We start from the raw sequence: 24,245 nt of genomic DNA on the forward strand, positions 1-24,245 counted from the left end.
TCTATGTTCCTTCCATCCGAGCGGGGAGGAAGTGTTGGCGCATGTGAATCTAAGCAGATACAACCATCAGAAATGCTTTTACGGTAAGTAATGCATTGTCTTCTGATGTTTGTTAATCTGCTTAGAATCACATGCTATGCATAGACTAGCGAGCAGTACCCGGAGTTGGCGGTGGGTTAGGAGAAGGAACAGTAGAGAATAGATGTCTTAATACTGCCTGTCCCACCTGGGAGTCAGATCTAGAGTGTGCATCTAGACAGTAGTGTTTTGTAAAGGTATGCACAGATCTCCAGGTAGCCGATTTGCAGATGGACTCAAGGGGAACATTTGCAATGAAAGCTATGGAAGCCCCAGTGCCTCGAGTAGAATGTGCTCTTGGCTTGAAGGGTAGTTCTCTCTTAGCAAGTGTGTAACAGAGTGATGCATTGAACAATCCATCTAGATATAGTGGACTTTGAGACTGCATCTCCTTCTCTTCCTGCTGCCACCGAGACAAAGAACTGATTAGTCTTTCTCAGTGGCCTGGTTCTTTCCATTTAGAACATGACAGCTCTGCGTACATCCAGTGTATGCAAACTTTTTTCTCCCAAGTTGGAAGGGTTTTGAAAGAACGTTGGTAGTTCTATTGACTGGTTTACATGGAATTTTGAGATGAATTTCGGTGCAAACTTTGGGTGTGTGCGTAGAACCACCTTATCTTTGTGAACTGTTACGAAGGGGTCTAGAACAGAAAGCGCCTGTAGTTCACTTACTCTCCTAATGGAGGTGATAGCTATTAGGAAAGCAGTCTTAAGAGTGAGGTCTTTAAGAGTTGCCTTGTGCATGGGTTCAAATGGCGAGCCCATGAGTCTGGAAAGTACCACATTTAAGTCCCATCCGGGAGCTGGGTTAGCTATCGGGGGTGTATTCTCTTTACCCCCTCCATGAAGGCCTTGATAACTGGTATCTTCCACCACAACACTTTAAGTTGGGAAGTGGTGTATGCAGAAAGTGTCGCCAGGTGGACTTTAATGGAATTAAACACTAGACCTGAATCCAGTAAATGGGTCAAGTACAGAACAATATGTGTGGGAGAGCAGTCAACCGGGTTGATGCTCTTACCTCTACACCAGATGACAAATCTTCTCCACTTGCTAGAATAGCAGTGACGAGTATTAGGTTTTCTAGCTTCCCTGAGGATGTCCATACATCTCTGCGGAAGTTGTAGATGTCCAAATTCTATGATCTCAGGAGCCAGGCTGCTAAGTTCATGGTCTGAGGGCATGGATGCAGTGTCCTGCGCTTGTCCTGTGACAGCATGTTGTACGGGCAGGGAAGTTTCACTGGGGGGGATAGGGACATCTCCCTCAAGTGCGTGAACCATGGCTGCCGGGCCCACATTGGGGCCACTAGTATCATGGTAACTTGTTCCTTGTGCATCTTGTGCACAACTTTGTTGAGAAGGGGAGTCGGGGGAAAGGCGTAGACAAATTTCCCTGACCATTAAATCGACAGCCTGTTCCCCTTGGACTGGTTCTGGGAGTACCTGGAGGCGTAACTTTGGCATTGTGAGTTCTCCAGAGTTGCGAACAGGTCTATTTCCGGGAATCCCCATTGCGTGAAGACGTCTAAGACGATGTCTTCGTGCAATCGCCATTCGTACTCTTCGGGCAGGGGGAAGTCTCTGCTAAGTTCGTCTGCTAGCAGATTGAGTTCCCCTGGTAGGTGTTGTGACAGTAGGAACATGTTGTGTCTGAGAGCCCACTTCCATATATTCTGAGACAGCTTGGACAGTCCTAGAGAGTGGGTGCCCCCCTGCTTGTTGATGAGGTACATGGCTGTGGTGCTGTCTGTAAGGACCATCACTGTCTTCCCTTGTAGGTGTTCCTGGAAGGCTTTTAGTGCTTTGAACACCACCAGTAGCTCCAGTAGGTTTATGTGCTTGGATGCTACGCTCGGAGTCCACACTCCGTGAGCAGTCTGATGGAATAGGTGTAACGCTCACCTGATTCCCGCAGAGGCGCCGGTCTTGACTGGGTGAATGCCGTATCTTCAAAGGATGTGTTTAACACACGGTTGGCTCTTTGGGCTGGACCTCTGTGCACTTTATGTCTGACTCGAAGAGTAAGATGTCTGCAGATAGAAAATATGGGATTAATGAACTGGGGTTATTGGGTGCCTCTCTCCTCTTCCCTTTCTCTTCTCCTGTAGAACCCCAAAGGTTAACACCCTCACCTTAGGTAAGTGAACGCCGAGCTCTCCATCTGCCTCGGGGCAGGGTGCCGTAACCAGTTTCTTCACTGGATAAGGGTGCAGGCCTCTTGACCTCGGAGGACTGCTGTCCGTCGTTAACTGCACGAACGGTAAGTTCTGGGCACTTCAAATGTCTTAAAAGTCTTTTGTAATGATATCTCTTGTTTTGCAAGGTTCCGGCGATGGCGGATGGCGGGCTGATGAGAGTTGAGGATCGAACCCGCGTGAGGAATAGAAGCGCCTGGAAGCACGTAAGTAAGCGCTTGTAGCCTGCTTCACGATGCGCACTAACTGTCCCCTTTATCTTGCAGGTACAAGTTCGGAGCTTTAGAGAAGCTGAAGGGTGCTGGAATACCCACTGGATTCGGCGTGGGAAGGAGTAATGGCACGTGAGTAATAAAGTTGCCCAATGTCTTTAAACGCACCTTCTTTTGTCTTTCAGATGCGGGATGCAGCGCCGAAGGCCTCCGGAGCGTGCGAAGAGCTGGTAAGCTTTTGTCTTTCAGATGCCGGAATGCAGTGCGAAGACCTCCGGAGCATGCGAAGAGTAGGTAAGCCTTTGTCTTTCAGATGCCGGAATGCAGTGCGAAGACCTCCGGAGCATGCGAAGAGTGGGTAAGCCTTTGTCTTTCAGATGCCGGAATGCAGCGCGAGGCGTTGGTGACAGCCGATGGACCAGGTAAGAGATGCGCTGCCACTGAAGACCGTAGTGCTAACCTGTTCTTTCTTTGTCTTTACAGGTGCTGCTGAAGACTGGATTCCAGGATGGAATTAGAGAAAAAAGGGTTTGCTCTCAAACTGCGCACACACATAGAATAATAAACAATTGCAAATTAAATGAGTGGTTTTAATCAGAATTGGTGCAGCCTGACACATGTTTCGAGCTTCCCGCTCTTCTACTGAGGCTTAATCTTGGCTAGTGTGTATTTTGAATACAAAGGTAGAAGTTGAGTAATCTGACAAAGTTAGGCGTGGGCTCCCATTATTTTGCAGTTGCACGAATGAATTTTCAGTAAATTATTATCTTGCAGTACTTTCACTGCTATGTGGGGAACTGGAGCCAATTGCTTATTATTCTATGTGTGTGCGCAGTTTGAGAGCAAACCCTTTCTTTCTCTAATTCCAATTTCCAGTGGGAATTTGGCAGGCTCCTACTCAAGCTCTCAGCCGCAGCCCTATCACAGCCACATAAGTTACCGTTCTATGCGCTGTATCCTGCTGGCCTTTTCTGCCACTTTTTCTTCAAACTGGATTCCAGGATGGTAAGCCTTTGTTCCCTTAGGCCCAGGATCAGAAGCATAAGACACGATGAGCGTTCTGCTGCAGAGAATGCAGAGTAACGCAAAGCAAGATTCATCCATCGGGTGTGGTTTAAAAAGCCTCCTGTAGTGCTTAGGTGTCTCCTTCCACAGCCAGGCCTAAGAAAAGAGTTCCTGCTTTCCAGAAGAGTTCCAGTGTTCTGAACCTAGGGAGTGGCTCCTGCCCCACCCAACAGGAAAAGTAGTCCCAAACAGAAGAGGATCAGGGGTTCAACTGGCAGGTAAGTAAGCAGCATGGTCTGCTGCAGGTAAGTCCACCCAAGCATTATGAGCCCGGCGCTTCCAGCGCTGGGACTGGGCATCTTTATGAGCCTGGTGCCACTGGCGCCAGGACAGGGTCCAAAAGGTCCCAATTGGGACTGGCTGGCACTCGGAACCGGGGTTATGGGTCTGCTTCCAAGGGAGTCGGGCAAGTCCTGATCTTTTGGAAGCAGAGATCATGACAGCATCCCCCTCAAGGCCCCTCCCAAACCGGGCTTCTCCGGGGGTTTGGGCTTGTTAGGAAATGTTCGATGAAATCTTTTGATTAGACGAGGCGCGTGGACATATTCTGCAGGTTCCCAGGATCTTTCTTGGGGACCGTAGCCTTTCCAGTCAATCAGGTAAAATAGTTTAGATTTGGAGATCTTGGAATCCAGGATGCTTTTGACTTCAAACTCGAGTTCTCCATCAACTAGAATAGGTTTTGGAGATGTAGTTAGTCGGGTTTGAGGTTGCACGGGTTTTAATAGAGAGACATGGAAGACCGGATGTATCTTCATGTGAGGGGGCAAGTCCAACTTGACCGCTACTGGATTTACTATGGTAGTGATGGAATAGGGACCAAGGTATCTTGGGTTGAATGTGCGTGGTCCTTTTAGAGGTAGATATTTGGTGGATAACCAGACTTGATCTCATACTTGATATTGGGGGGCTTCCTTCCGATGTTGGTCTGCTCCTTTCTTGTATTGTCTTTAGCCCTTTGAAGGTGAGAAACGGCTTCCTTAAAGGCTTGGGTGATTGTAGAATGCAGGTGGTCTACTGCTGGTGTTCCAAGATCTTGGAATGGATCCAACTCTGAGGTTCGAGGGTGACTACCGTATAAAAGAAAAAACGGGGTCTTCCCAGTTCCCGAGTGGACAGAGTTATTGTAGGCATATTCGGCTATCCAAAGGATATCTTTCCAAGTTTTTTCAGTTTGTTGTAGCATGCAGCGCAAATACTGTTCCAGAGTTTGATTGGTCCTCTCGGTTTGTCCGTCGGTTTGAGGGTGGTGGCTGGTCGAAAGTCTCACATCAATTTGAGCCGACCGACAGCAACTTCGCCAAAAATGAGAAATAAATTGACTACCTCGATCCGAAATTAGAACTGAAGGAAAACCGTGCAGTCGGACGATGTTTTCGAGAAATTCTCGGGCCAGAGTTGCTGCTGTTGGTAAGCCTTTGAGTGGAATGAAATGCGCCATCTTGGAGAATAGGTCCACGATTACTAGGATCGTATTGTATCCGGAGCATGGAGGTAGATCGGTGATGAAGTCCATAGAAAGCGTATGCCAAGGGCGAGGCGGGATGTCAATAGGGCGTAAGAGGCCGGCTGGTTTTTCCTTTTGACTCTTGTTTTGGGCGCATACTCCACAGGACATTATAAAGTCTCTGATATCTTTTTTCCAAGACGGCCACCAGAAGTAGCGCTTGATCTTTTCCGAGGTCTTGGTCATACCGGGATGTCCTTCCATTAAAGAATCGTGATAACAAGAGATTACCTTTTTCTGTAAATCTGTGCTGGGCAGGTATAACCGTTCTTGGAAATATAATAGGTTGTCCTTCACCGTAAAGTCCTTTCCCTGCAGATGCCAATTCTGTATGTCTGCTGGAGTTACCAGTAGCCTGGCTTTATCCTTAACTTCCTCTATGGATTGTGTGGCGATTACACCAGGAATTCTTTGTTCGGGAATGATAGGTACAGGTTTAGGATTGATCAAATGTTCTTCCACTCCCATCCGAGAAAGGGCATCAGCTTTACCGTTTTTTGTACCAGGTCGATAGGTAATTATGAAGTCAAACTCGGCAAAGAATAGTGCCCAACGGAGTTGCCTAGAGGATTGAGCTTTTGCTGTTTTCAAATATTGCAGGTTTCGGTGATCTGTAATCACAGTAACGGTGTGTCGGGCCCCCAGAAGATAATGCCGCCAAGCCTTAAAGGCGGACTTGATAGCTAGAAGTTCCTTATCTGTAATAGTGTAATTGATTTCAGGAGGCGAGAATTTGCGGGACCAAAATGCCACGGGATGCAACTGATTGGTTACTGGGTCCTTTTGTGATAGAACTGCCCCCATGGCAAGGCTCGAAGCATCAGTTTCAACGATGTAGGGGAGTTCTGGGCGAGGATGTTTTAAGATCGGTGCAGAGATAAATCTAGTCTTCAAATTCTGGAAAGCTTGTTCCGCCTCGGTAGACCATTCAAAACGTTTGTTTTTCTTTAACAAGGCGGTGATGGGCTGGACTATTCGAGAGAATTCGGGGATAAACCTGCGGTAAAAGTTAGCGAAGCCTAACATGCTTTGAACACCTTTTACGGAGGATGGCGATGGCCATTTGAGAATTGCATCGACCTTCTTTGAATCCATACGCACTCCGCTAGGTGATAATATGAATCCCAAGAATTCAACTTCAGTCACGTTGAAAACACATTTTTCCAACTTAGCGAAAAGTTTGTGTTGACGCAATCTCTCGAGGACCATTTTCATCTGTTTCCGATGTTCAGTTTCACATGAAGAATAAACGAGGATGTCGTCAATGTAAACAACAACACACACATCTATGAGCTCTCTGAGGACATCGTTCATAAAATATTGACAGGCGGCCGGGGCATTGCAAAGTCCGAAGGGCATGACCTGATATTCAAATAGCCCATACTTGGTGCGGAAGGCCGTCTTCCATTCATCGCCCTCTTTTACTCGTACCAAGTGGTAGGCTCCTCTAAGATCCAGCTTTGTATGTATGCATGCTTTTCTGACTTGGTCCAGGAGTTCAGGGATCAAAGGTAACGGATATCTATTCTTAACGGTGATCTAGTTCAGGGCGCGATAATCTATACAAGTTCTAAGGTCCCCTTCTTTTTTTGGAACGAAGAACAAAGCTGAGGAAGCAGGGGACTTGGAAAGACGAATAAACCCATTCGCTAGGTATTGATCCAGGTATTGTCGGAGGTGAAGATTCTCAGGCTCGGTGAGGGCATAAATTCTACTACAAGGAGGAGTAGATCCAGGTATCAGGTCTATCTGGCAGTCATAAGACCTATGAGGAGGTAGAGAGTTAGCCTGATCCTTCCGGAAAACATCTTGGAATTCTAGGTATTCAGGAGGTAACTGAGGAGCCTCCGAGGAAATTGCTGCCAGTGCAACACCAGGTCGAGGGTGACAAGTAGAGACACATTCTGGAAACTGAACCGTTCTTGCTCGCCAATCGATCTGAGGATTGTGCTTCTCTAACCAAGGAATTCCTAGAATAATCTGGAACTGGGGGGCCTTGATCACATCGAACACGATCTTCTCATGGTGTCCATCTTGACTTACTAGCGTCACTTCTTGGGTGGTATGCGTTACTGGTCCGGAGGCTATCTCCGTACCATCCACCGTAGTAATGACGTCCTTTACAGCCTTTGGACAAAGTCAGATTCATCCTCAAAACCATTTCATGATCCACATAATTGCCGATGGCACTGCTGTCGACGTAAGCTTCAATCGCATGTAATCGATCCGGATGTTCAGGGCTAATGAGGACCATAGGTATCACGAAATGCGAGGTCACGGAACTGGTTTTAACGCTCGGCAAGAGGACCTCTATTCTTGTCGGGCGAGGTCGTTTCCCTGCTCAGAGTTTGTGACCCTGGTAACTGCAGCTCCTACTGCCTTCTTGGCTGGTTTCACCGGACAGTCTCGAAGAAAGTGCCCCGAGTTTCCGCAATAGAGGCATAATTGCAGCTGTTTTCTCCTTTCCCGCTCCTTTTGTGTTAGGGGTCCTTTCAAGCCCCCTATTTGCATGGGTTCCCCGGAGTCTACTCTTTTGGTAGGAGTTGGTGGTTTGGAAAATACTCGAGCATCAAACTTGGAACGATCGGCCTTCCTGTTCTGCAGTCTGTGGTCAATTTGAACGACTAAGTCAATATAGTCCGAACAGTCTTGCGGGGGATTCACTACTTGGGCTAACACATCTTTGAGCTCTCCACGTAGACCTCTATAAAACAGCGTAATCCTTTTGTCCTCAGGCCATCGAGTTTCCACTATCAGTCTGTTGAAAGACGCAATATAAGCCAAAAGGTCTTGATTACCCTGTCGCAATGAAAGGAGCTCATTGTCCAAGGCCTGCCCCTGTGAATGTCTTGCAAACAGTTTTTCCATACTGAGCTGAAAAGCTCGAAAATCATGGAGAACCGGATCATCTTGATTAACTAGAGGGATCGACCAGTCTGCCGCATTGCCACTAAGGTACGAAAGCACGAAAGCCACCTTAGCTTGATCAGTTGGAAAGGCTGCTGGCCGGCATAAGAAGTGCAACCGGCACTGATTAATAAATACTGCAAACCTCTTTGGGTCACCAGAAAATCGTTCGGGCGGAGCCAGAGGTACATTCCCAGGTAGGTTGATCTCCACTGGGTTCATAGAGGATGTTGAAGGAAGATTTGCCCCTGATGCGGGTAACGGAGTTTGTCCGGCTTGTGACTGTAGCAATTGTCTAGCGAGATCGTCTGTTCGCTCCTTGGAAATAATCAGTTCCCTTCTTAGAGCATTCGTTTCCTGACGGGCTGCATGCACTTCTGCTCTTAGTTCCCCAAGTAACTGGGCTAGCTGGTCGGTATCCGAGGTTTCCATAGCGCCTGGGTGGGAGTTTTGCGATAGGCTTTGCGTTCTGTAACGCTCACCTGATTCCCGCAGAGGCGCCGGTCCTGACTGGGTGAATGCCATATCTTCAAAGGTGATGTGTAACACACGGTTGGCTCTTTGGGCTGGACCTCTGTGCACTGTATGTCTGACTCGAAGAGTAAGATGTCTGCAGATAGAAAATATGGGATTAATGAACTGGGGTTATTGGGTGCCTCACTCCTCTTCCCTTTCTCTTCTCCTGTAGAACCCCAAAGGTTAACACCCTCACCTTAGGTAAGTGAACGCCGAGCTCTCCATCTGCCTCGGGGCAGGGAGCCGTAACCAGTTTCTTCACTGGATAAGGGTGCAGGCCTCTTGACCTCAGAGGACTGCTGTCCGTCTTTAACTGCACGAACGGTAAGTTCTGGGCACTTCAAATGTCTTAAAAGTCTTTTGTAATGATATCTCTTGTTTTGCAGGGTTCCGGCGATGGCGGATGGCGGGCTGATGAGAGTTGAGGATCGAACCCGCGTGAGGAATAGAAGCGCCTGGAAGCACGTAGCCTGCTTCACGATGCGCACTAACTGTCCCTTTTATCTTGCAGGTACAAGTTCAGAACTTTAGAGAAGCTGAAGGGTGCTGGAATACCCACTGGATTCGGCGTGGGAAGGAGTAATGGCACGTGAGTAATAAAGTTGCCCAATGTCTTTAAACGCACCTTCTTTTGTCTTTCAGATGCGGGATGCAGCGCCGAAGGCCTCCGGAGCGTGCGAAGAGCTGGTAAGCTTTTGTCTTTCAGATGCCGGAATGCAGTGCGAAGACCTCCGGAGCATGCGAAGAGTAGGTAAGCCTTTGTCTTTCAGATGCCGGAATGCAGCGCGAGGCGTTGGTGACAGCCGATGGACCAGGTAAGAGATGTGCTGTCACTGAAGACCGTAGTGCTAACCTGCTCTTTCTTTGTCTTTACAGGTGCTGCTGAAGACTGGATTCCAGGATGGTAAGCCTTTGTTCCCTTAGGCCCAGGATCAGAAGCAGAAGACACGATGAGCGTTCTGCTGCAGAGAATGCAGAATAACGCAAAGCAAGATTCATCCATCGGGTGTGGTTTAAATAGCCTCCTGTAGTGCTTAGGTGTCTCCTTCCACAGCCACGCCTAAGAAAAGAGTTCCTGCTTTCCAGAAGAGTTCCAGTGTTCTGAACCTAGGGAGTGGCTCCTGCCCCACCCAACAGGAAAAGTAGTCCCAAACAGAAGAGGATCAGGGGTTCAACTGGCAGGTAAGTAAGCAGCATGGTCTGCTGCAGGTAAGTCCACCCAAGCATTATGAGCCCGTCGCTTCCAGCGCTGGGACTGGGCATCTTCATGAGCCTGGTGCCACTGGCGCCAGGACAGGGTCCAAAAGGTCCCAATTGGGACTGGCTGGCACTCGGAACCGGGGTTATGGGTCTGCTTCCAAGGGAGTCGGGCAAGTCCTGATCTTTTGGAAGCAGAGATCATGACAATAGGCGAGCCCCCCCCATCCTGTGAGGGATGTGTCCGTGGTTAGAGTGGCCTCCACCGCGGGTGTGGCAAAGGGTTTTCCTATTATCAGGTTTTCCTTTGTCCACCACCGTAGAGAGAGAACCAAGGCCTGCGAGACCACCACTAGATCATCTCATTGTCCGCTGGCCTGATACCACTGGCTGTTGAGCCACTCTTGCATTGGGCGCATGCGCAGGCGCGCGTGAGGTACCAAGTAAATACACAACGCCATCATTCCTAGCAAGCGCATCGCTTTGCGCACCGTCACCTCTCTACCTGCCACATATTGGGGGATCTGAAACAGCATGTTTTGGACCCTCTCGTTGGAGGGGAAGACGAGGCCGTCCTTTGTTCGAATTAGAGCCCCTAGGAATTGTTTGACTTGGCTGGGGTCTAAGCTGGACTTCTTCTCGTTGATGGAGAAGCCCAGTTGGAACAAAAGGTCTACAGTCTTTTGGGTGTTTGAGAAGCATGTCTCGTAAGAATCCCCTGTTATGAGCCAGTCGTCGAGGTAAGGGTATACTGGGATGGATAACCTGCGCAGGTGTGCCGCTGCCAGTACTTTCGTGAATACCCTTGGTGCAGATGCTATGCCGAAGGGTAGCACTCTGAACTGGTAGTGTTTGCCCTCTATCAGGAACCTTAGGTATCTTCTGTGCGCTGGCAACATTAAAATATGAAAGTATGCATCTTTCATGTCCAGTGTTGTCATGTAATCTCCCTGTGATAGCAGTGGGATCACTTCCTGTAAGGTCACCATACGAAACTTTTGGGGTTTGACAAACTTGTTCGCTGGGCGCAGATCTAATACAGGGCGCATGGTTAGATCCTTTTTGGGTACAAGGAAGTACACTGAATAAATACCTTCCATTACCTGAGATAGAGGCACGACATCTATGGCTCCTTTTTCCAGCAGTTGGTCCACTTCTTGGAGAAGGATGGCGAGGTGTTCTGGTGTCATGCAGCGTCCCCTCGGGGGTCTGTATGTTGAGGAACTGTTGAACTCTAAACAGTAGCCGCGGGCTACAGTGGAAAGTACCCAGCGGTCTGAAGTTATTCCCTCCCATGCTGGAAGAAAGGATGTTAACCGGCCCCCGACCGGCGTTGCATGGGAGGGGACGCGAACCTTCGCGTCACTTGGTGGTGTTGGTGGCTTGGGAGCCTCTGGGGGTGGAACCCCGGCCTCTTCCTTTGCCACGGCGTTGACCCCTCCCAATTGTACTGGCCGCTATTACCCTGGTAGTTGCTGGCAGAATACTGTTGTTGTTGGTTTTGTTGCTGGCGTTGTCCACGAAAAAAGCGCTTATTACCAAATCCCCGCCTGTTAGGGGGTTTTGAAATTTGGTCTAAGGTCTTTATTGTGTCAAATTCTTTCTTCGCGTTCTCCAGCGCGTCATCCACTGCTCTCCCAAAGAGGTTGGACTCCTCTATGGGTTTATTAATAAGGGATGCTTGTGTTTCCGCCTTAAATCCGGAATTGCGAAGCCAGACGTGACGCTTCAGTAAAATTCCTTGTACCAAAGTGTGGCCAGCCGTCTCTGCTGCATCGAGGGTATTCTTGACGATGCTTTGATTGACCAGAGAGCCCTCGTTAACTGTAGCTAGCAAACGAGTCCTTAGGGGTTTGGGAACTTCTTCGATGTCCTGTTTGAGCTTAGCCCATTGAGCATCGGCGTAGCTTGCCAATAGGGTATTATTACTGGCGATTCTGGTAGAGAATGCTGCAGAGGTGGTGATTCTCTTGGCTAGGGCGTACAGCTTCTTCCCCTCTTTATCTGGGGGTGCCTCGCTGGTAGATAGTGGGACTCCTGCCCTTTTCCTGGTGTTGGTCACGACCAGGGAGTCCGGGTTTGAGTGACCCTTAATATATAATGGGTCTGATTGAGAGGGAGAGAACAGTTTCTCAATCCTCGGATTGACCCCTCTCACCAATGCAGGAGTGGAAAGAGAAGGTGTAATACGTCTCTTAACTGAGGCGAGGATGGATATAATTTGGCTAGTGGGGGGTTTTCCCTTGATAATCCTCTCCACAAAATCGGTTTCAATTTCTAAATGTGCTGCTGCCTTCTTCAGCAGTGCATTGAAGGTGGGTTGATCATCGACAGGCGAAGGGTTCCTGACTGGTGTAGTTTCAGTAGACCTGATGACTATACTGCTACTGCCTGTGTCTGTCGACCTAGCCGGTGACTGCCAGGGATTTGGGTCGCCCTCGCCTGTGTCCTCCTGAAATCGCTCCTCACATAGGTTAGTTTCCTCGTGAAAACCTTCCTCTTCTTGTTGGTCTTCAACATAGGTGAACTCATCTTCCTCTTGGAAGAAGGTATCTTCCTCAGTGGGATTGTGAGAGTATATGTCCTCCTGTATGGGGTTATAAAACTTCTGGTATTTAGCCCTTGGACTCTCCAGGGGTGCCTCCCTTGGTCTCTTGGGTGTCCTGTCTTCTGGGATGGACATGAACCTGTCTAGTTTATCCATACAGGTCTGGAACCTTTCAAAGGTCCACTGAGGTCGGCCAGGACGGTCTGGGAATGAAAAAGGAGTTTCTTCCTCCTGTAATTGTCTGGTTCTGTCCCATAACGTTGAAGAAAGAGAGCCTTCGCCTTCTGAGTAGCCTTCTCGCTGGCTAGGGCCTTCTGTCGGTGTTGGGAACTGGCCTGATCTGTTTTCCGGCGCTTTCGGCGTATCTTTGACCTTGTGCGCGGTTTTCGGCGTCTCACTCGCCGTACGTCTCTGGCCGTCCTTAGATTCTATGCGTGCGAGGCTTTCGGCGATCATTCTCTCTTCCGAGGGATCGGTCGCCGTCCCGTCGAGTCTTTGCTCGTCGAGTCCTTGTTGGCAACGTGAGCGCTCTTGCGATGCGCGTCGCCGGAGGTTTTGGTGTTAGCGCCCTTATTTTTAGAATGCCCAGTCGCCTGTCGCGGAAGCGGTGGCGGGGAGGGCTGACGACCCTTACGGTCGGCGGAAGACGCCGGTGGGCCCGGCGTCCCCGTTGGCGCTATGGCTGCCTTCATCTTCGACGAATGCGTGCCGGGGGGTATGTGCTTTGGTGTTTTTCCGTGTGCGTCCTTGTCGCCGGGGTGTTCATCCCCATAAACTGGGCGTGAGCCGGGCTTGTCGGGCCGGGGACGGACGAGGAGCGTGAACGCTCCTTTGAGAGGTCTACAGCCTCCGTTACGGGGGCCGTGTAGTCACTGTCCTCGTCACACTCGGCGGCGGTGGCAGCGGGCGAGGAGTCAGGCCTAGATATGGCGTAGGCCGCCCACCTTTTGACCCTGCGTTCTTTTAGAGTTTTGGGCTTTAGTCATTTAAGGGCCGCACAGCCGTCTTCCTGGTGATCGAGGGGTAAGCAACGGTTGAACCGTTTGTGCTTATCCTTCCAGGTATATTTACCCTTGCAAAGCGGGCAAAACCTAAATGGCGTCCTCTCCATAGCTGAGGGCAATAAGTGTGACTACGACCTCGAAAGAGAGGGAGGGGAAAGAGAAAGGCATTCTTAAAGAGAAGAAAGAAAGGCCACAAAACCCCACTCTCCCTACTGTGTAAGGCCGGCGAGGCCTGGACACGTGTTCGGCAGCGCCGAAGGATCCCCTGCGCTCGTCCTTCCGTCGAAGATCTTGCTCGGCGGAGAAACAGCTCTGCGTCGAGGGAGGGATCAACGTTATTGATATTAATAACAAACGTCCAAAGGTCGAAGAAACTATTTGGCAATGTCTCTCGAGGAGCTCCGCAGAAAGGCCACCAGTAGCTGGGCGGAAAAAAACAATCTGAGGGACCTCGACGCGTGAGGGATTGTGGGTACAACTCACGTCACTATAGGGATAGTGTTACAGACACGCCTTGTCGACATTCCCTTTTCGACTACGAAAAATAAAATGCAATACTCTGCAGTGACCACTGGATGTCGGACCTATGCACAGCATGTGATTCTAAGCAGATTAACAAACATCAGAAAAATGTTTATTCGAATAAAAAATGTTCATCAAACACATACATATAACAAAACAGTTATCACATATTTCATTTGTACATATTTCATTAGTACATATTAAATAGATCAAACACCATTGCATTATTGAAAAGGATCAAAATAAAAAATTCTGATAAGAGATAATAATAAGAACACACACTTTTTACATGATTCTAAAATGCAGCTTCATGAACTCTTAAAAGCTCCCTTCTTAAATACATGGTGGCCTTCGAGTACAACAGCATAGCCCAAGCCGTCAATTCAGTTTATGCACTTAAGAAAATCATGGCTGGCCTATGCTAATGCAAATCTGTGTGTTTTATTACTTGCAGGATCTTCCGTTTTCTTATTTTCGCATAGACCGGACACAACAGAATAAAATGGGTCAGGTTTTCATTCGTGGCACCACAGGCAGGGGCAGCTTGGGTCATCAGGTTAACTGGCCCATTTCACTGCATTGCATCTCAACCTTAAACAGTCGAAACATGCCCTTGTGATGAGCCAGCTATGGTGTTTATCCCTCACCCACACAAGGTACGGCTGTAAGGTTGGTGTCCCACATATGAGCAAGTGAGCGCTATCCCCATGCGACACCTGTGCTACATTCATGCGTTTAGCCACACTTTCCCTAGTTACTGCTTACTTAAATGAACTGACTTCATGCTGCAGTAACATCGCGGTGGGAGGTAGCTCAACCGGCACATTCGCCTTACACAGTAGCTCCTTCACAGAACTCAGTCACGGTATATTGGGCCACAGGTCCTTATTGAATGTGGCTTTGATAATGAAGTGACACAGTGTGGCATTTTTATTCCCCCCATATTCTGAGCCATAAAGTGCTTGGGGCTACTGCCATATCATCCTCCCAGAAGGCCATCCCCAATTTCTCTGTAAACAGAGGCAGAGCCTGGGAGTCCCAGAAGCTTTTTGAAAGAACAGTTTTCCCTGGCCTGCATGTCCCCGGGTTTACAGTACCCCCATAATGCTGCTCCATATAGTGTGGCTGCCTTTACTTGCATAGTATAGACCTTAAGAGCTGATTCCAAGTGTTGGTCCTTACATTTAGCAGAAAAACGGGACAGCCCCCCCCACCCCATGTATTGCCACATTTTCAAAGATTTTTTTTTTACATGCGCCGTACCGGTCAGGTTCTCTGAAAGCTTTCTACCTTCACTACAGCTCATCACTGCTGATTTAGTGGTATTGATCTTGAGGTCTAGGCTGGTCATAAAAGCAGCATCGGCATCAACCAAAGCCTGCAAGGCCCTGGGAGTTCTGGCCATAAGTTCAGTGTTTTCTGCATACGCTAAAACCGGGAATGACCTACCCCCCACTCTCAGGCAGTCCACCCCAGTGTTCAACAAAGCCTGCAGCAGGCCTTTAATATGCAAGGTAAAGAGTATGGGGGCTAAAACGCACCACTGACGGACGCCGAACATGAAATGAAACCACTCAGTACCACCTCCCCCGCACCCCGGTCCAAAACGTACATTGGCTTCAGTGAATCTCCTGCAGCACTCTCAGGATGTCCCCCTGGGAAGCCCCTGGACTAAAGCACGGTCCATAACTTGGTGCAATCAACCTTATCAAAAGCCATGCTTAAGTCCATGAATGCGAGGTAAACTGCCCCCCGCTTACAGAAGACAGAATTTGACACTAAAAGATACAAATTCAAGACCTGTTCCATTGTGCCCAGACCAGGGCGGAAGCCAAACTGAATATCAGTTAAAATCTTGGCCTCAAAGAGCCAGCTCTCCAAGCGACCCAACAGCACCTGGCCAAAAACCTTAAAGGCGGTGTCCAAAAGAAAGATAGGAGGGTACGAGGATGGTTTGGTTATATCTCCCTTTTTAAACATTGGAAAAATGTTAGCCGTCTTCCAAGATGGTGGATAATGCCCTGCGCTTAGACAAGCATTAAAGGCCAAGGTCAACCTGACTCATGAAGAGATCTGCCGGTATGGCATCCAGGCCTGGTGCTCGGTTTCTTGATAGGGGGTCCCTATTGCTTTAGCCACCTCCTCCAGGTCAAAGCATAATAATATACCTCCAAATGACTTGTCCTTTCTTGCAGGGGTCTTGCAACCATCATCATACAAGGACCCAAAATAGGACACTCAATCCGCAACCCCACGTGAGAACGATGTATACCTTGCATCCCCTTACTTGTGGAACCAGATGTTACAAATTCCCAGAAGTCCTTTGCATCGTTCAGCCCATTGGCCTCTAAAAATTCTTCCCATGCCGTAGCTTCCAGCTCCCGTTTTCTTGTCTCAATTGTCCTGCGATAGTCTGCACGCGATTGAACAATGGTGCGTTTATCCATTGCAGAACATTTTAGAGCATCTAGAAGGGCCGTTTTTGCCAACCTACAGGCATGATTAAACCAGCCTCGCTTTCCATCACTCCATGAATGTCTGGAGACCACCAAAAAAGCCACTGACAGTGCCCCCAGAATAGCCACAAATAAACCCACAACACATCCCTGGGACTAGTGGAGTTGTCCATTATTCCTGTTACTGCACTTTGTTGGGTGGCTAATGTTTTCAGGTGCAAGCCAGAGCCTTGAATTTTCCCACCAATTGATTCTCCTAAGCGATGTTGCATCGCTGTCCACTTGACAAAGTGGGCTAGGCACGAGCACCACCCCCTCCACCAGACCTTTTAGAGTCAGGACCAGCGGATAATGGTCGCTGTTTCCCACTCTTGAAGCTTCAAAACTCAGAATGAGTTTCCAGAGGTCCAGCGTCAGACAAACATAATCAATTGTAGATGAACCCAGGTGATTGTTAAATGTACATTTGCCCGGAATATCCCGGCTAATATGCCCATTAACTGATTGCAGGCCCCATTCAATAAGCCAGGTGCTCATTTGGAGGCCCCTCGTACAGACCCTACTGTCCTCCAATTGAGGCTCCAAAACCTTTAATAATCCTTCCTCAAACGGTTCGTAGAGATCTTTTGACAGACCACAGCCCATTTGTACATTAAATTCCCCCCACCGATAGATTACTCTGTTCTGGGTATTCTCAAAGTCTGCTGTATACTTGTCAACAAAACCCTTCAGTTTCAACCATGTGTTCCCCTCTGCCTTATTCGGGGTGTTATAAAAATGTAGGATGTTAAGCCCATCAGTGCCAGTGGTTATGAATCTTAGGAGTTGCAAAAAATTCCAACTTGGTCTCAATCGCCTCCACCCTACATGTTAGTGAGGCCTTGACGATTACAGCCAAACCACCAGAACTCCACCCTCTCCTGTTCTTTTTGGCAGGGATGCCATGAGAGGAATACCCATGCAAGCGGGGCAACTCCACATCCTAAGTTTCCTGCACCAGGATGATGTGGCGTTTAAAAAAAAATCTACTTTCTCATCTAACTGGAGTTTGCCCATGGAGCCCGCAATATTCCAAGAGACAATCTTGATTTCTATGTCCGCTCCACTTCGTTCAAAACTCCTTCTCAATGGACTCACCGAGGCCTCCATATGGGTCAGCACTGGTCTCCCTCCTGTCAATCCTGCTCATCAAATGAGGAAAATGGCTCAAATCTATTCTGTGCCGCAATGCACCAGTTGGATTCTACCCGCCCCGGATGATCGCAACCATTTCACCTCACGGTTGCACAGGCAAACGCCCAGGACGCACTAGGAGCGGCAGGGTCGACGACACCTTTCCAGACTGAATCCCCTTGTAAATAGATTTCCCTACCACCTACCAATAGGGCTGCCCCCATCCTTCTTTGGGGATAAAAGTAATCCAGGCCAACCAGTCTACTGTCCAATCGTCAACCATTAGCCCTCAGGCCCCTTGTCAAGTTGACGTCACCATATGTCTGGCTAAAGTAGGATTGGGAAATGAAACAATACAGTCGCCCGCAATAGTTTTCCTGGTAGGGATTCTAGCCATCAAAACTGATTTGGGGTCTATACTTGGACCCACCAGATTGGAATGTATCCTGTGAGTGGCCTTGTTCATCAATGATCAGTGTCTCTGCAAATGCTAAAGGCTCCTCTCCCCACCCCCCAACCCCAATTAGATTCATGGCCCCCAATTGAACAGGTAGCTTCCCAGATTGCCTTTTCGGTAACTTGGATCCTATCCGCCAGTGTCCCCGCCATGGTCTTTAATTAAGTAGCTAATGAGAGTTGACTCGCGTTTCGCCTGGACTTGGGGGGGGGGGGGGGGGGGAGAATTCCTGGGCACTGATTTACTGATGACCTTAGGGGCTCTTATTTGTTTGGGTTCTGTGGCACTGCAAGCCATAGGGCCCTCTTCACGTAGTTTCCTTTTTACCATTCTTAATCCTGGATACCAGTTTAGCCCTCGAAGGCACCTGCGAAAAGAATTACGTTGATGCCGCTGAATGGTATAGCATGTAAACAGAAGAACAGTAAGAGGACAAATCCATAGATAAAAGACAATGGGAGGTTAAAAATGAAAGGAAAAATTCACAAAAACTTTCAAGATTTGGAAGAAAACCTACTAGAGTACGTAAAAGATCATTAAACCCATTTGGTCCACGTTTAAATAGAAAGTAATAAATATCAGTATTACAGAGAAAAGAAAAAATGTCGTCTAAGAATAAAATGCAGATGCAAATGGATATTGAATAAAAAGGGGTCCGCGAGGTGCAGAGTCTAAGGGCAGGTGCAGAGTTTGAGCAGCAATATGTCATGTATAACAGTGGCACGAGCACAGAGGCACTAAAAAGCGCTACAAAGGAAAGGAAAGCAATGTGACCAAATCCAAAGTCAAAGTTTTAAGGCCCACCAAGCAATCAAGAGGAATTGTTCCTAATAACTGGGGGCGGCGGGGGAGTGAACACTCGCAGCCCCCACGTTACTAGGGTTATCAAAACAAACGTGCCCAAATAGGAAATGTTCTCCACGGGAGAGAGCAATACATGCAGCCCCCTTGATGAATGAGTCCGTTACAGGGGCTTCGGGCTGTCCAATTGCCAATCCAGTAATGCTGTGGGCCGTGATTAATTCAGGATTCAAATTTGGCAACAAAAAAAACAAAGAGGCGATGGGCGCTGAACAGTAGTACTGGCCAGACTCCAAATACCCACTACTCCACAGCGCTACAAACGCTGTAAATAATTTTAAGCAATGCAGACCAGAACATAAAACCGAACAGGTGTGCGTGCCATTAGCAGATATTCAGCCTTTCTCAGAGACTTGCGCTCATTAGGCGGTCATTGGGCAGTGTGACGTGAAGCCGAACGAAGACAAGCCTGGCCAGAGTGCGGGTCACACCAGGCAGCTAAAGGAGCTGCAAGAGTCCGACTCCTGACCACCCTCCCACACCCGCGAGCCTTGATGAAATTCGTGGCCATTTGCAAGAGTAACACTATTCCAGTGGCAATATAACACAAGCAGTCAAAACAGCAGTCACTTTACATTCAATGAAAAGATGCAGAGAAGGGAAGAGGTTACTTCCCTCAATTCCGCGCTCCATCTTTGGAGGAATTGTTGCAAGACCAAAGCTCCTACACAGAATGTCAACCACTCCCCGGGTCCACGAGCAAAGGGGAGGACTCACGCTCCCCCGCTCTTACCGCAAGGACTCTGCTACCCTGCTGGGCTTTTAAGTGACGTGCTACTCCTCCTGGCAAAATGGAAAGTGAAAACACATTGCGCACAGAAGATGGCCCGGACCACAAGCAAGACTCAGATGAGTTAACCAAAGAGAAGACTAGCACACAAACGGCAAAGTTCTTAGTCATTCTATATGAGCCAAACAATAAGTTATTTAAACAGAGCCAATCCAGATTTGACTTCAGGTCAAAGACATTTAGTGGGTTCAAATCTCGCACTGTACTGGAGGTTGATGGGTATGATGTGAACCAGGGAACATCTCCTGTAGGCCACGCCACCATTACCGCGGATTCCTGATTCGATAATAATCTCCCACTGCATGAGGAGTGTGGGTTCTTGAAGAAGGCTCTGTGGTTCTTTCAGAAGGTGAGGAGTCTACTGAAGAAGGCGTTTTGTGAAAGGCGGTTGCTCGCGCAGCTGACCCTTCTCGTCCCGCTGCCTTTTTGTGGCACTCATGTTGGTGAGGTAAAGTGGGAGTGTATGTGGAAAATGTGTCTGGAGCAGAGGCCTGAAGAGGTGGTCTAGATGTGCCATTGGGCCAGTTTCCGGTTCTCTTTGGGACCTCTGAGCTAGGTCCAGGTGGCTTGTGGCCCTTAGTAGTAGTGCTTCTTCATAAAGGTGCACACGCAGGCCAAGGCCCTGTGAAAGGATCTGAAGGACCTTCTGAACAATGTCAGGTAAAAGATTTACTGCCCCTCAGTACCAGACCAGATTGAATCAAGGGACCCCTTGGTGCACGCACCAGCAGCCTTTTGTGCCATGGGTCTGGCGTCGTCGTTAGGGTCAATACAACCCCTCACAGGCTAAGTTTCCCCCCTACCCCCTTCGGGGTATGTTACAAAAAAGTGCTGCACCTGATCAGTTCTCGCTATCCATTGTGCAAATCTCTTGCAGGTGTTCTTAAGTTGACTTGGAAAAAGATTTCCCTCCACAGTGAGATCCTTTTCTTAAGGGACCTTAGTGTTATGGCGTTGCAGGCCGTGCACGAGTGCCACCAGTGCTCGGCCCAGCAAACACTCCAGAGGGTGTGAGGGTCAGAGGCCACAAAAGGACTCTTGCAGGATTCACACCTACTGAAGCCAGACGAACGACATGGCTGGGGGTTGGAGTAATGAAAACATTTAAAAAATGAACGTATTTGAGGGGTTCTGGTGATGTGCTCAGCAAAATAAATTATGCTGACACTGTTTAGGCGTTCAGAAAAATGGGACTGAGGTGTAGCACCAGAGGGCGGGGTTAGCATGCACTGTCACACACGCCCAAATAATTTAAAAGGGAAGTGCATTGTTTGCAGCGCAAAAGGATCCGCTTCCGTCAGATGTCATACAGTATGGAGAAAAGGGGATGGGACGCACATCATCCCTATCCCCTGGATAGACAAACATCAGTCACCCCTTGCAGCCCAGGCTTTCACTTGAGTAGATACTTCCAGAGTATTTTCCCCAGTGAAGGGGCTGAGCTCCAAAAATTCTCTTGTACTGTAAGCACTGCAACAGAATGAGGACATTAAGACTCTGATGGTGAAAATATGAAAGTAGCCGTTCTAAATGTTTCCTCAACATGTGTAGTTCTGTTCTGCTTGGAGTACAGCATTGAGGATACAGCATGAACATGATTACGCCTGAAGTGGTTCAGGATGGGTCTTAAACTAAGTGTCTTATTGACTAACATGAAATAGTAGAGGAGAGCATGGCCATGAAACCTTTCCGGTTTATGTTTCAATGGCTCAATGTCGCAGATACATTTTACTTTCAACAGCTGATCCGTAGATTGCTTAAAACATGTTATAAGGCAGAAAAAATTCAGAACTACCAGCATCCAGAAATAAACATGTGCAATGTTTCCCTCCTACAAAGATGACTTGCAAACAGATTACTGGAATTTATGGAGGAACGGCATCCCCACCAGGAAGACATGTAGCCCCAGTTCCTTGTTATCTTGGTCAGAAGCTTTGAACGCACCCTGAATTGAGATTTTGATTTGCAAGCATTTTTGGCATAAGAGCCTTGTAAGAATGCCGGTTTCCAGATGGCAGAGCACTGTTTAAACTATTGGGACCATCTTGCATTGGGTAGGGAGCTCATTTGTCAGAGCTAAACAGCAGCACATCAAATGGATGATCTGAAACCTTCACTTGTGTACTTGCTTCAGGAAAATGGTGTTCAAATTTCACTCTAACCACTTACAATATGCGTCTCTAGTTTATATATCTAATCAAAACATTTTCAGATGCTCCACGGTTGAAACGGAGCAGAAAAAGCAACAAACTGCTACCCTCAAAAGCACATGACATTTCTGGAATAAAAAGGCATTTCCTTGACAAAGAACCTAACTACTACCTTTCAGGCATCTAATGAAAACCTTTCTTGAAACATCCTTCACCTATTCACGATGTAGATCATGCACATTGTGCATTAAAGCCGCACAAATCCTCTATATGCAGCAGCCTGCATGCATCGTTAACCACCACTCAGACATTCCTTGAACAGCCACTGCACTTTACACCATTATAGCACAAGAGGTGTGTGTGTGTAAACTACCACATTAGTGCTAGTTACATAAATACAAGGAATCCGGCCACAACCCATACACTATCACCTTCACCCAACAAGGTTTTAACTGGATTAATGAAAACAAACTTTCCAATTAAAGTCAACATTAAAGACTTGTGAAATGGTGCCTTGAGAGAACTCTCATGGACTTGTACAGAGAACTTGGCTGTGGTAAACAGCAGTAATATACAAATCGCCACAGCAAAACTGCTGTAAGTAGGATTAGTGCAATACTACGGGGGAGCTTACCCCGGTAATCTGTCCGCCGGCCAGCATGATCTGGGTCTGGGGAATGGCCGCCTGCACTGAAAGCTGTTGGGAAGGCTGACTTGGCTGCTGGGGGCTCCCAGGTTCTTCTTTTAATTTAAACTAGGAAACAAAATGCAGATGTTCTTTACTTTCAACACAATAAAAACATGGTTTATAGCAAATCTAGTTGTATTACAAAATCCCTGAAAACTTTCTGTACTAACATGAGCATAAAGAATTGCAAAGGTAAATGCCATCTAAAATCTTAGGATAATGCAAAAAAACAAAGGTTCCATCATCAAATGTACTCAATAAAAAAAATCTCTGAATGAACCTGGATTCAAACGCTGACTGGTACTGTATAAAGACATCTTTCGACAATTTAAACTGAAACAATGACTAAACTGAAGATGGCAAAAATATACCCTCAAGGAGAAAGGCTCTCTCATGGTGCCATTCCGAGCAAAAATCGCAGATTTAGCATCACTCTACTATCAGAATACCCACAGCCTGATTAAAAGCTATGGCCATGAAGTGCACAAGAATCAATCACTTAAATCAGACAGGATGTTTCAAGTTAGGACCACATCTCTTTGAGATAACCTAGCGATACATCACAATTTACAACAGTAAGGAATGAGGGGTGAACTACACCTGGTGATGTAGAAAATGGCATGCCCTCCGTCCAGCAGAAAAACAAGCTCATCTATGTTATAACAGTTGGCAAAGACAATATTTTCCCAGACCTTCTGGGATTTTTCCCAACTTTGGCCTGGATATAAACACCAACTTTTGCAGGCCTCTCCGACCTTGTAGGCATCCTTCACTAGTCAGTGAAATAATGTTGGACTACCTTTCCTGTCATACCAAACAATGCTTAACCTTATTTCTCCAAACCTTGTTGCATATCTAGGTAACAAACTAAAAGGTAAATAAAGGTAGATGATCTAATCTAAAAGTTAACATGTTCACTTGTCAATGTTATTCTATAACAGTCTAATCTAGACAGAACAGTTTGTGGAACAGTCCTTACCAAAAAAGGTTTGAAGTATTTGTAAAATAACTGGAAGGTCGACTAAAAAGGTGTTACTACTGTGTACTAAGTGTGCCACACTGTCTGCAATGCATATTTAAAATAGAGGCTAGCAACGAAGCTTGCATCACAGTCTCTCCGATGAGATAATGGCTAAAGCCCTCGCAGGACAAGGCAGCAGTGTTGAACGACGCAGGTTCGCAGGAGACGCTGTGCAATTTCCATGTAACACGTTTGTTACGTCCACGCTACCGAGCCTATAAAATCAGAGGTTCGGATCTTCCGTGGCAAAGCCGTCGCAGGACAAGGCCACAGTGTTCAACGATGCAGGTGTTTGGCAACGAAGGTGCCTGCAGCACAGACAAGTGAGTGCGGACGATTCACCCTCCTGTCTGTGGCTGCCAGGTAAGAAGTTGGGAGTTTGCTCGCTCTGCGCTTCTTAGCCCTTCCGACTGACTCTTCTCTGACGTTGCCCCTCCTCTCCCATGCAACCTGCACCTCTGCCCCCTGCCGAGGTGCAACAGAGCTCCCCTCTTGCACTTCCCTCTTGCCTCCCCTTTCGCCCTCTCCCTTCTTGGCCCCCCCCCGCATTCCTCGATCGCGTGCCCATCTGTGCCCCTCTATCCCGTTCCTCTCTATCCCTGCCTGTTTCTCACGCGCCCACGCTACTACTCTGCGCATCGCTGCGTCTCCCTTACCTGTATGGTCCCTCGCAATCTTCCATTGCGTGTACCCCGCGCCTTTCCTTCCCTGCGTGCCTGCTCCCCCGACTTGAGTGTTCCCTGCAACTCCCGCAACCGCATGTGCCTAAGCACCCTCTCCAACTTCGACCACGCCCGTGCCTGCGCATCCTGAGCCAGCGTGGTCCCTCACAATCCCTGATCATGTGGTTTCTCGCACTTTCCATTTGGCTCTGTTCGCAGCTGGGCGTGCCCA

At 48.0% G+C, this 24,245-nt stretch overlaps 1 protein-coding gene across 19 annotated transcripts in view; it reads right to left on the reverse strand.

Annotated features, from left to right (window-relative positions):
• The window catches only part of POU2F1 (POU class 2 homeobox 1), a 1,344,877-nt gene that overhangs the window by 608,410 nt on the left and 712,222 nt on the right, over positions 1 to 24,245 (reverse strand). For 16 of the 19 annotated variants that reach the window (XM_069635947.1, XM_069635943.1, XM_069635944.1 and 13 more), the window contains one exon: positions 22,277 to 22,396. The exons of the other annotated variants lie outside the window; for them this stretch is intronic. In XM_069635947.1, the coding sequence (XP_069492048.1) occupies positions 22,277 to 22,396 (120 nt within the window). The remainder of the gene's footprint in view (positions 1 to 22,276; positions 22,397 to 24,245) is intronic. 19 annotated transcript variants of the gene reach the window in all.

The sequence above is a fragment of the Ambystoma mexicanum genome, chromosome 7p, assembly GCF_040938575.1.
Source record: "Ambystoma mexicanum isolate Mex_15411 chromosome 7p, UKY_AmexF1_1, whole genome shotgun sequence".
NCBI classification, from domain to species: Eukaryota; Metazoa; Chordata; class Amphibia; order Caudata; family Ambystomatidae; genus Ambystoma; species Ambystoma mexicanum.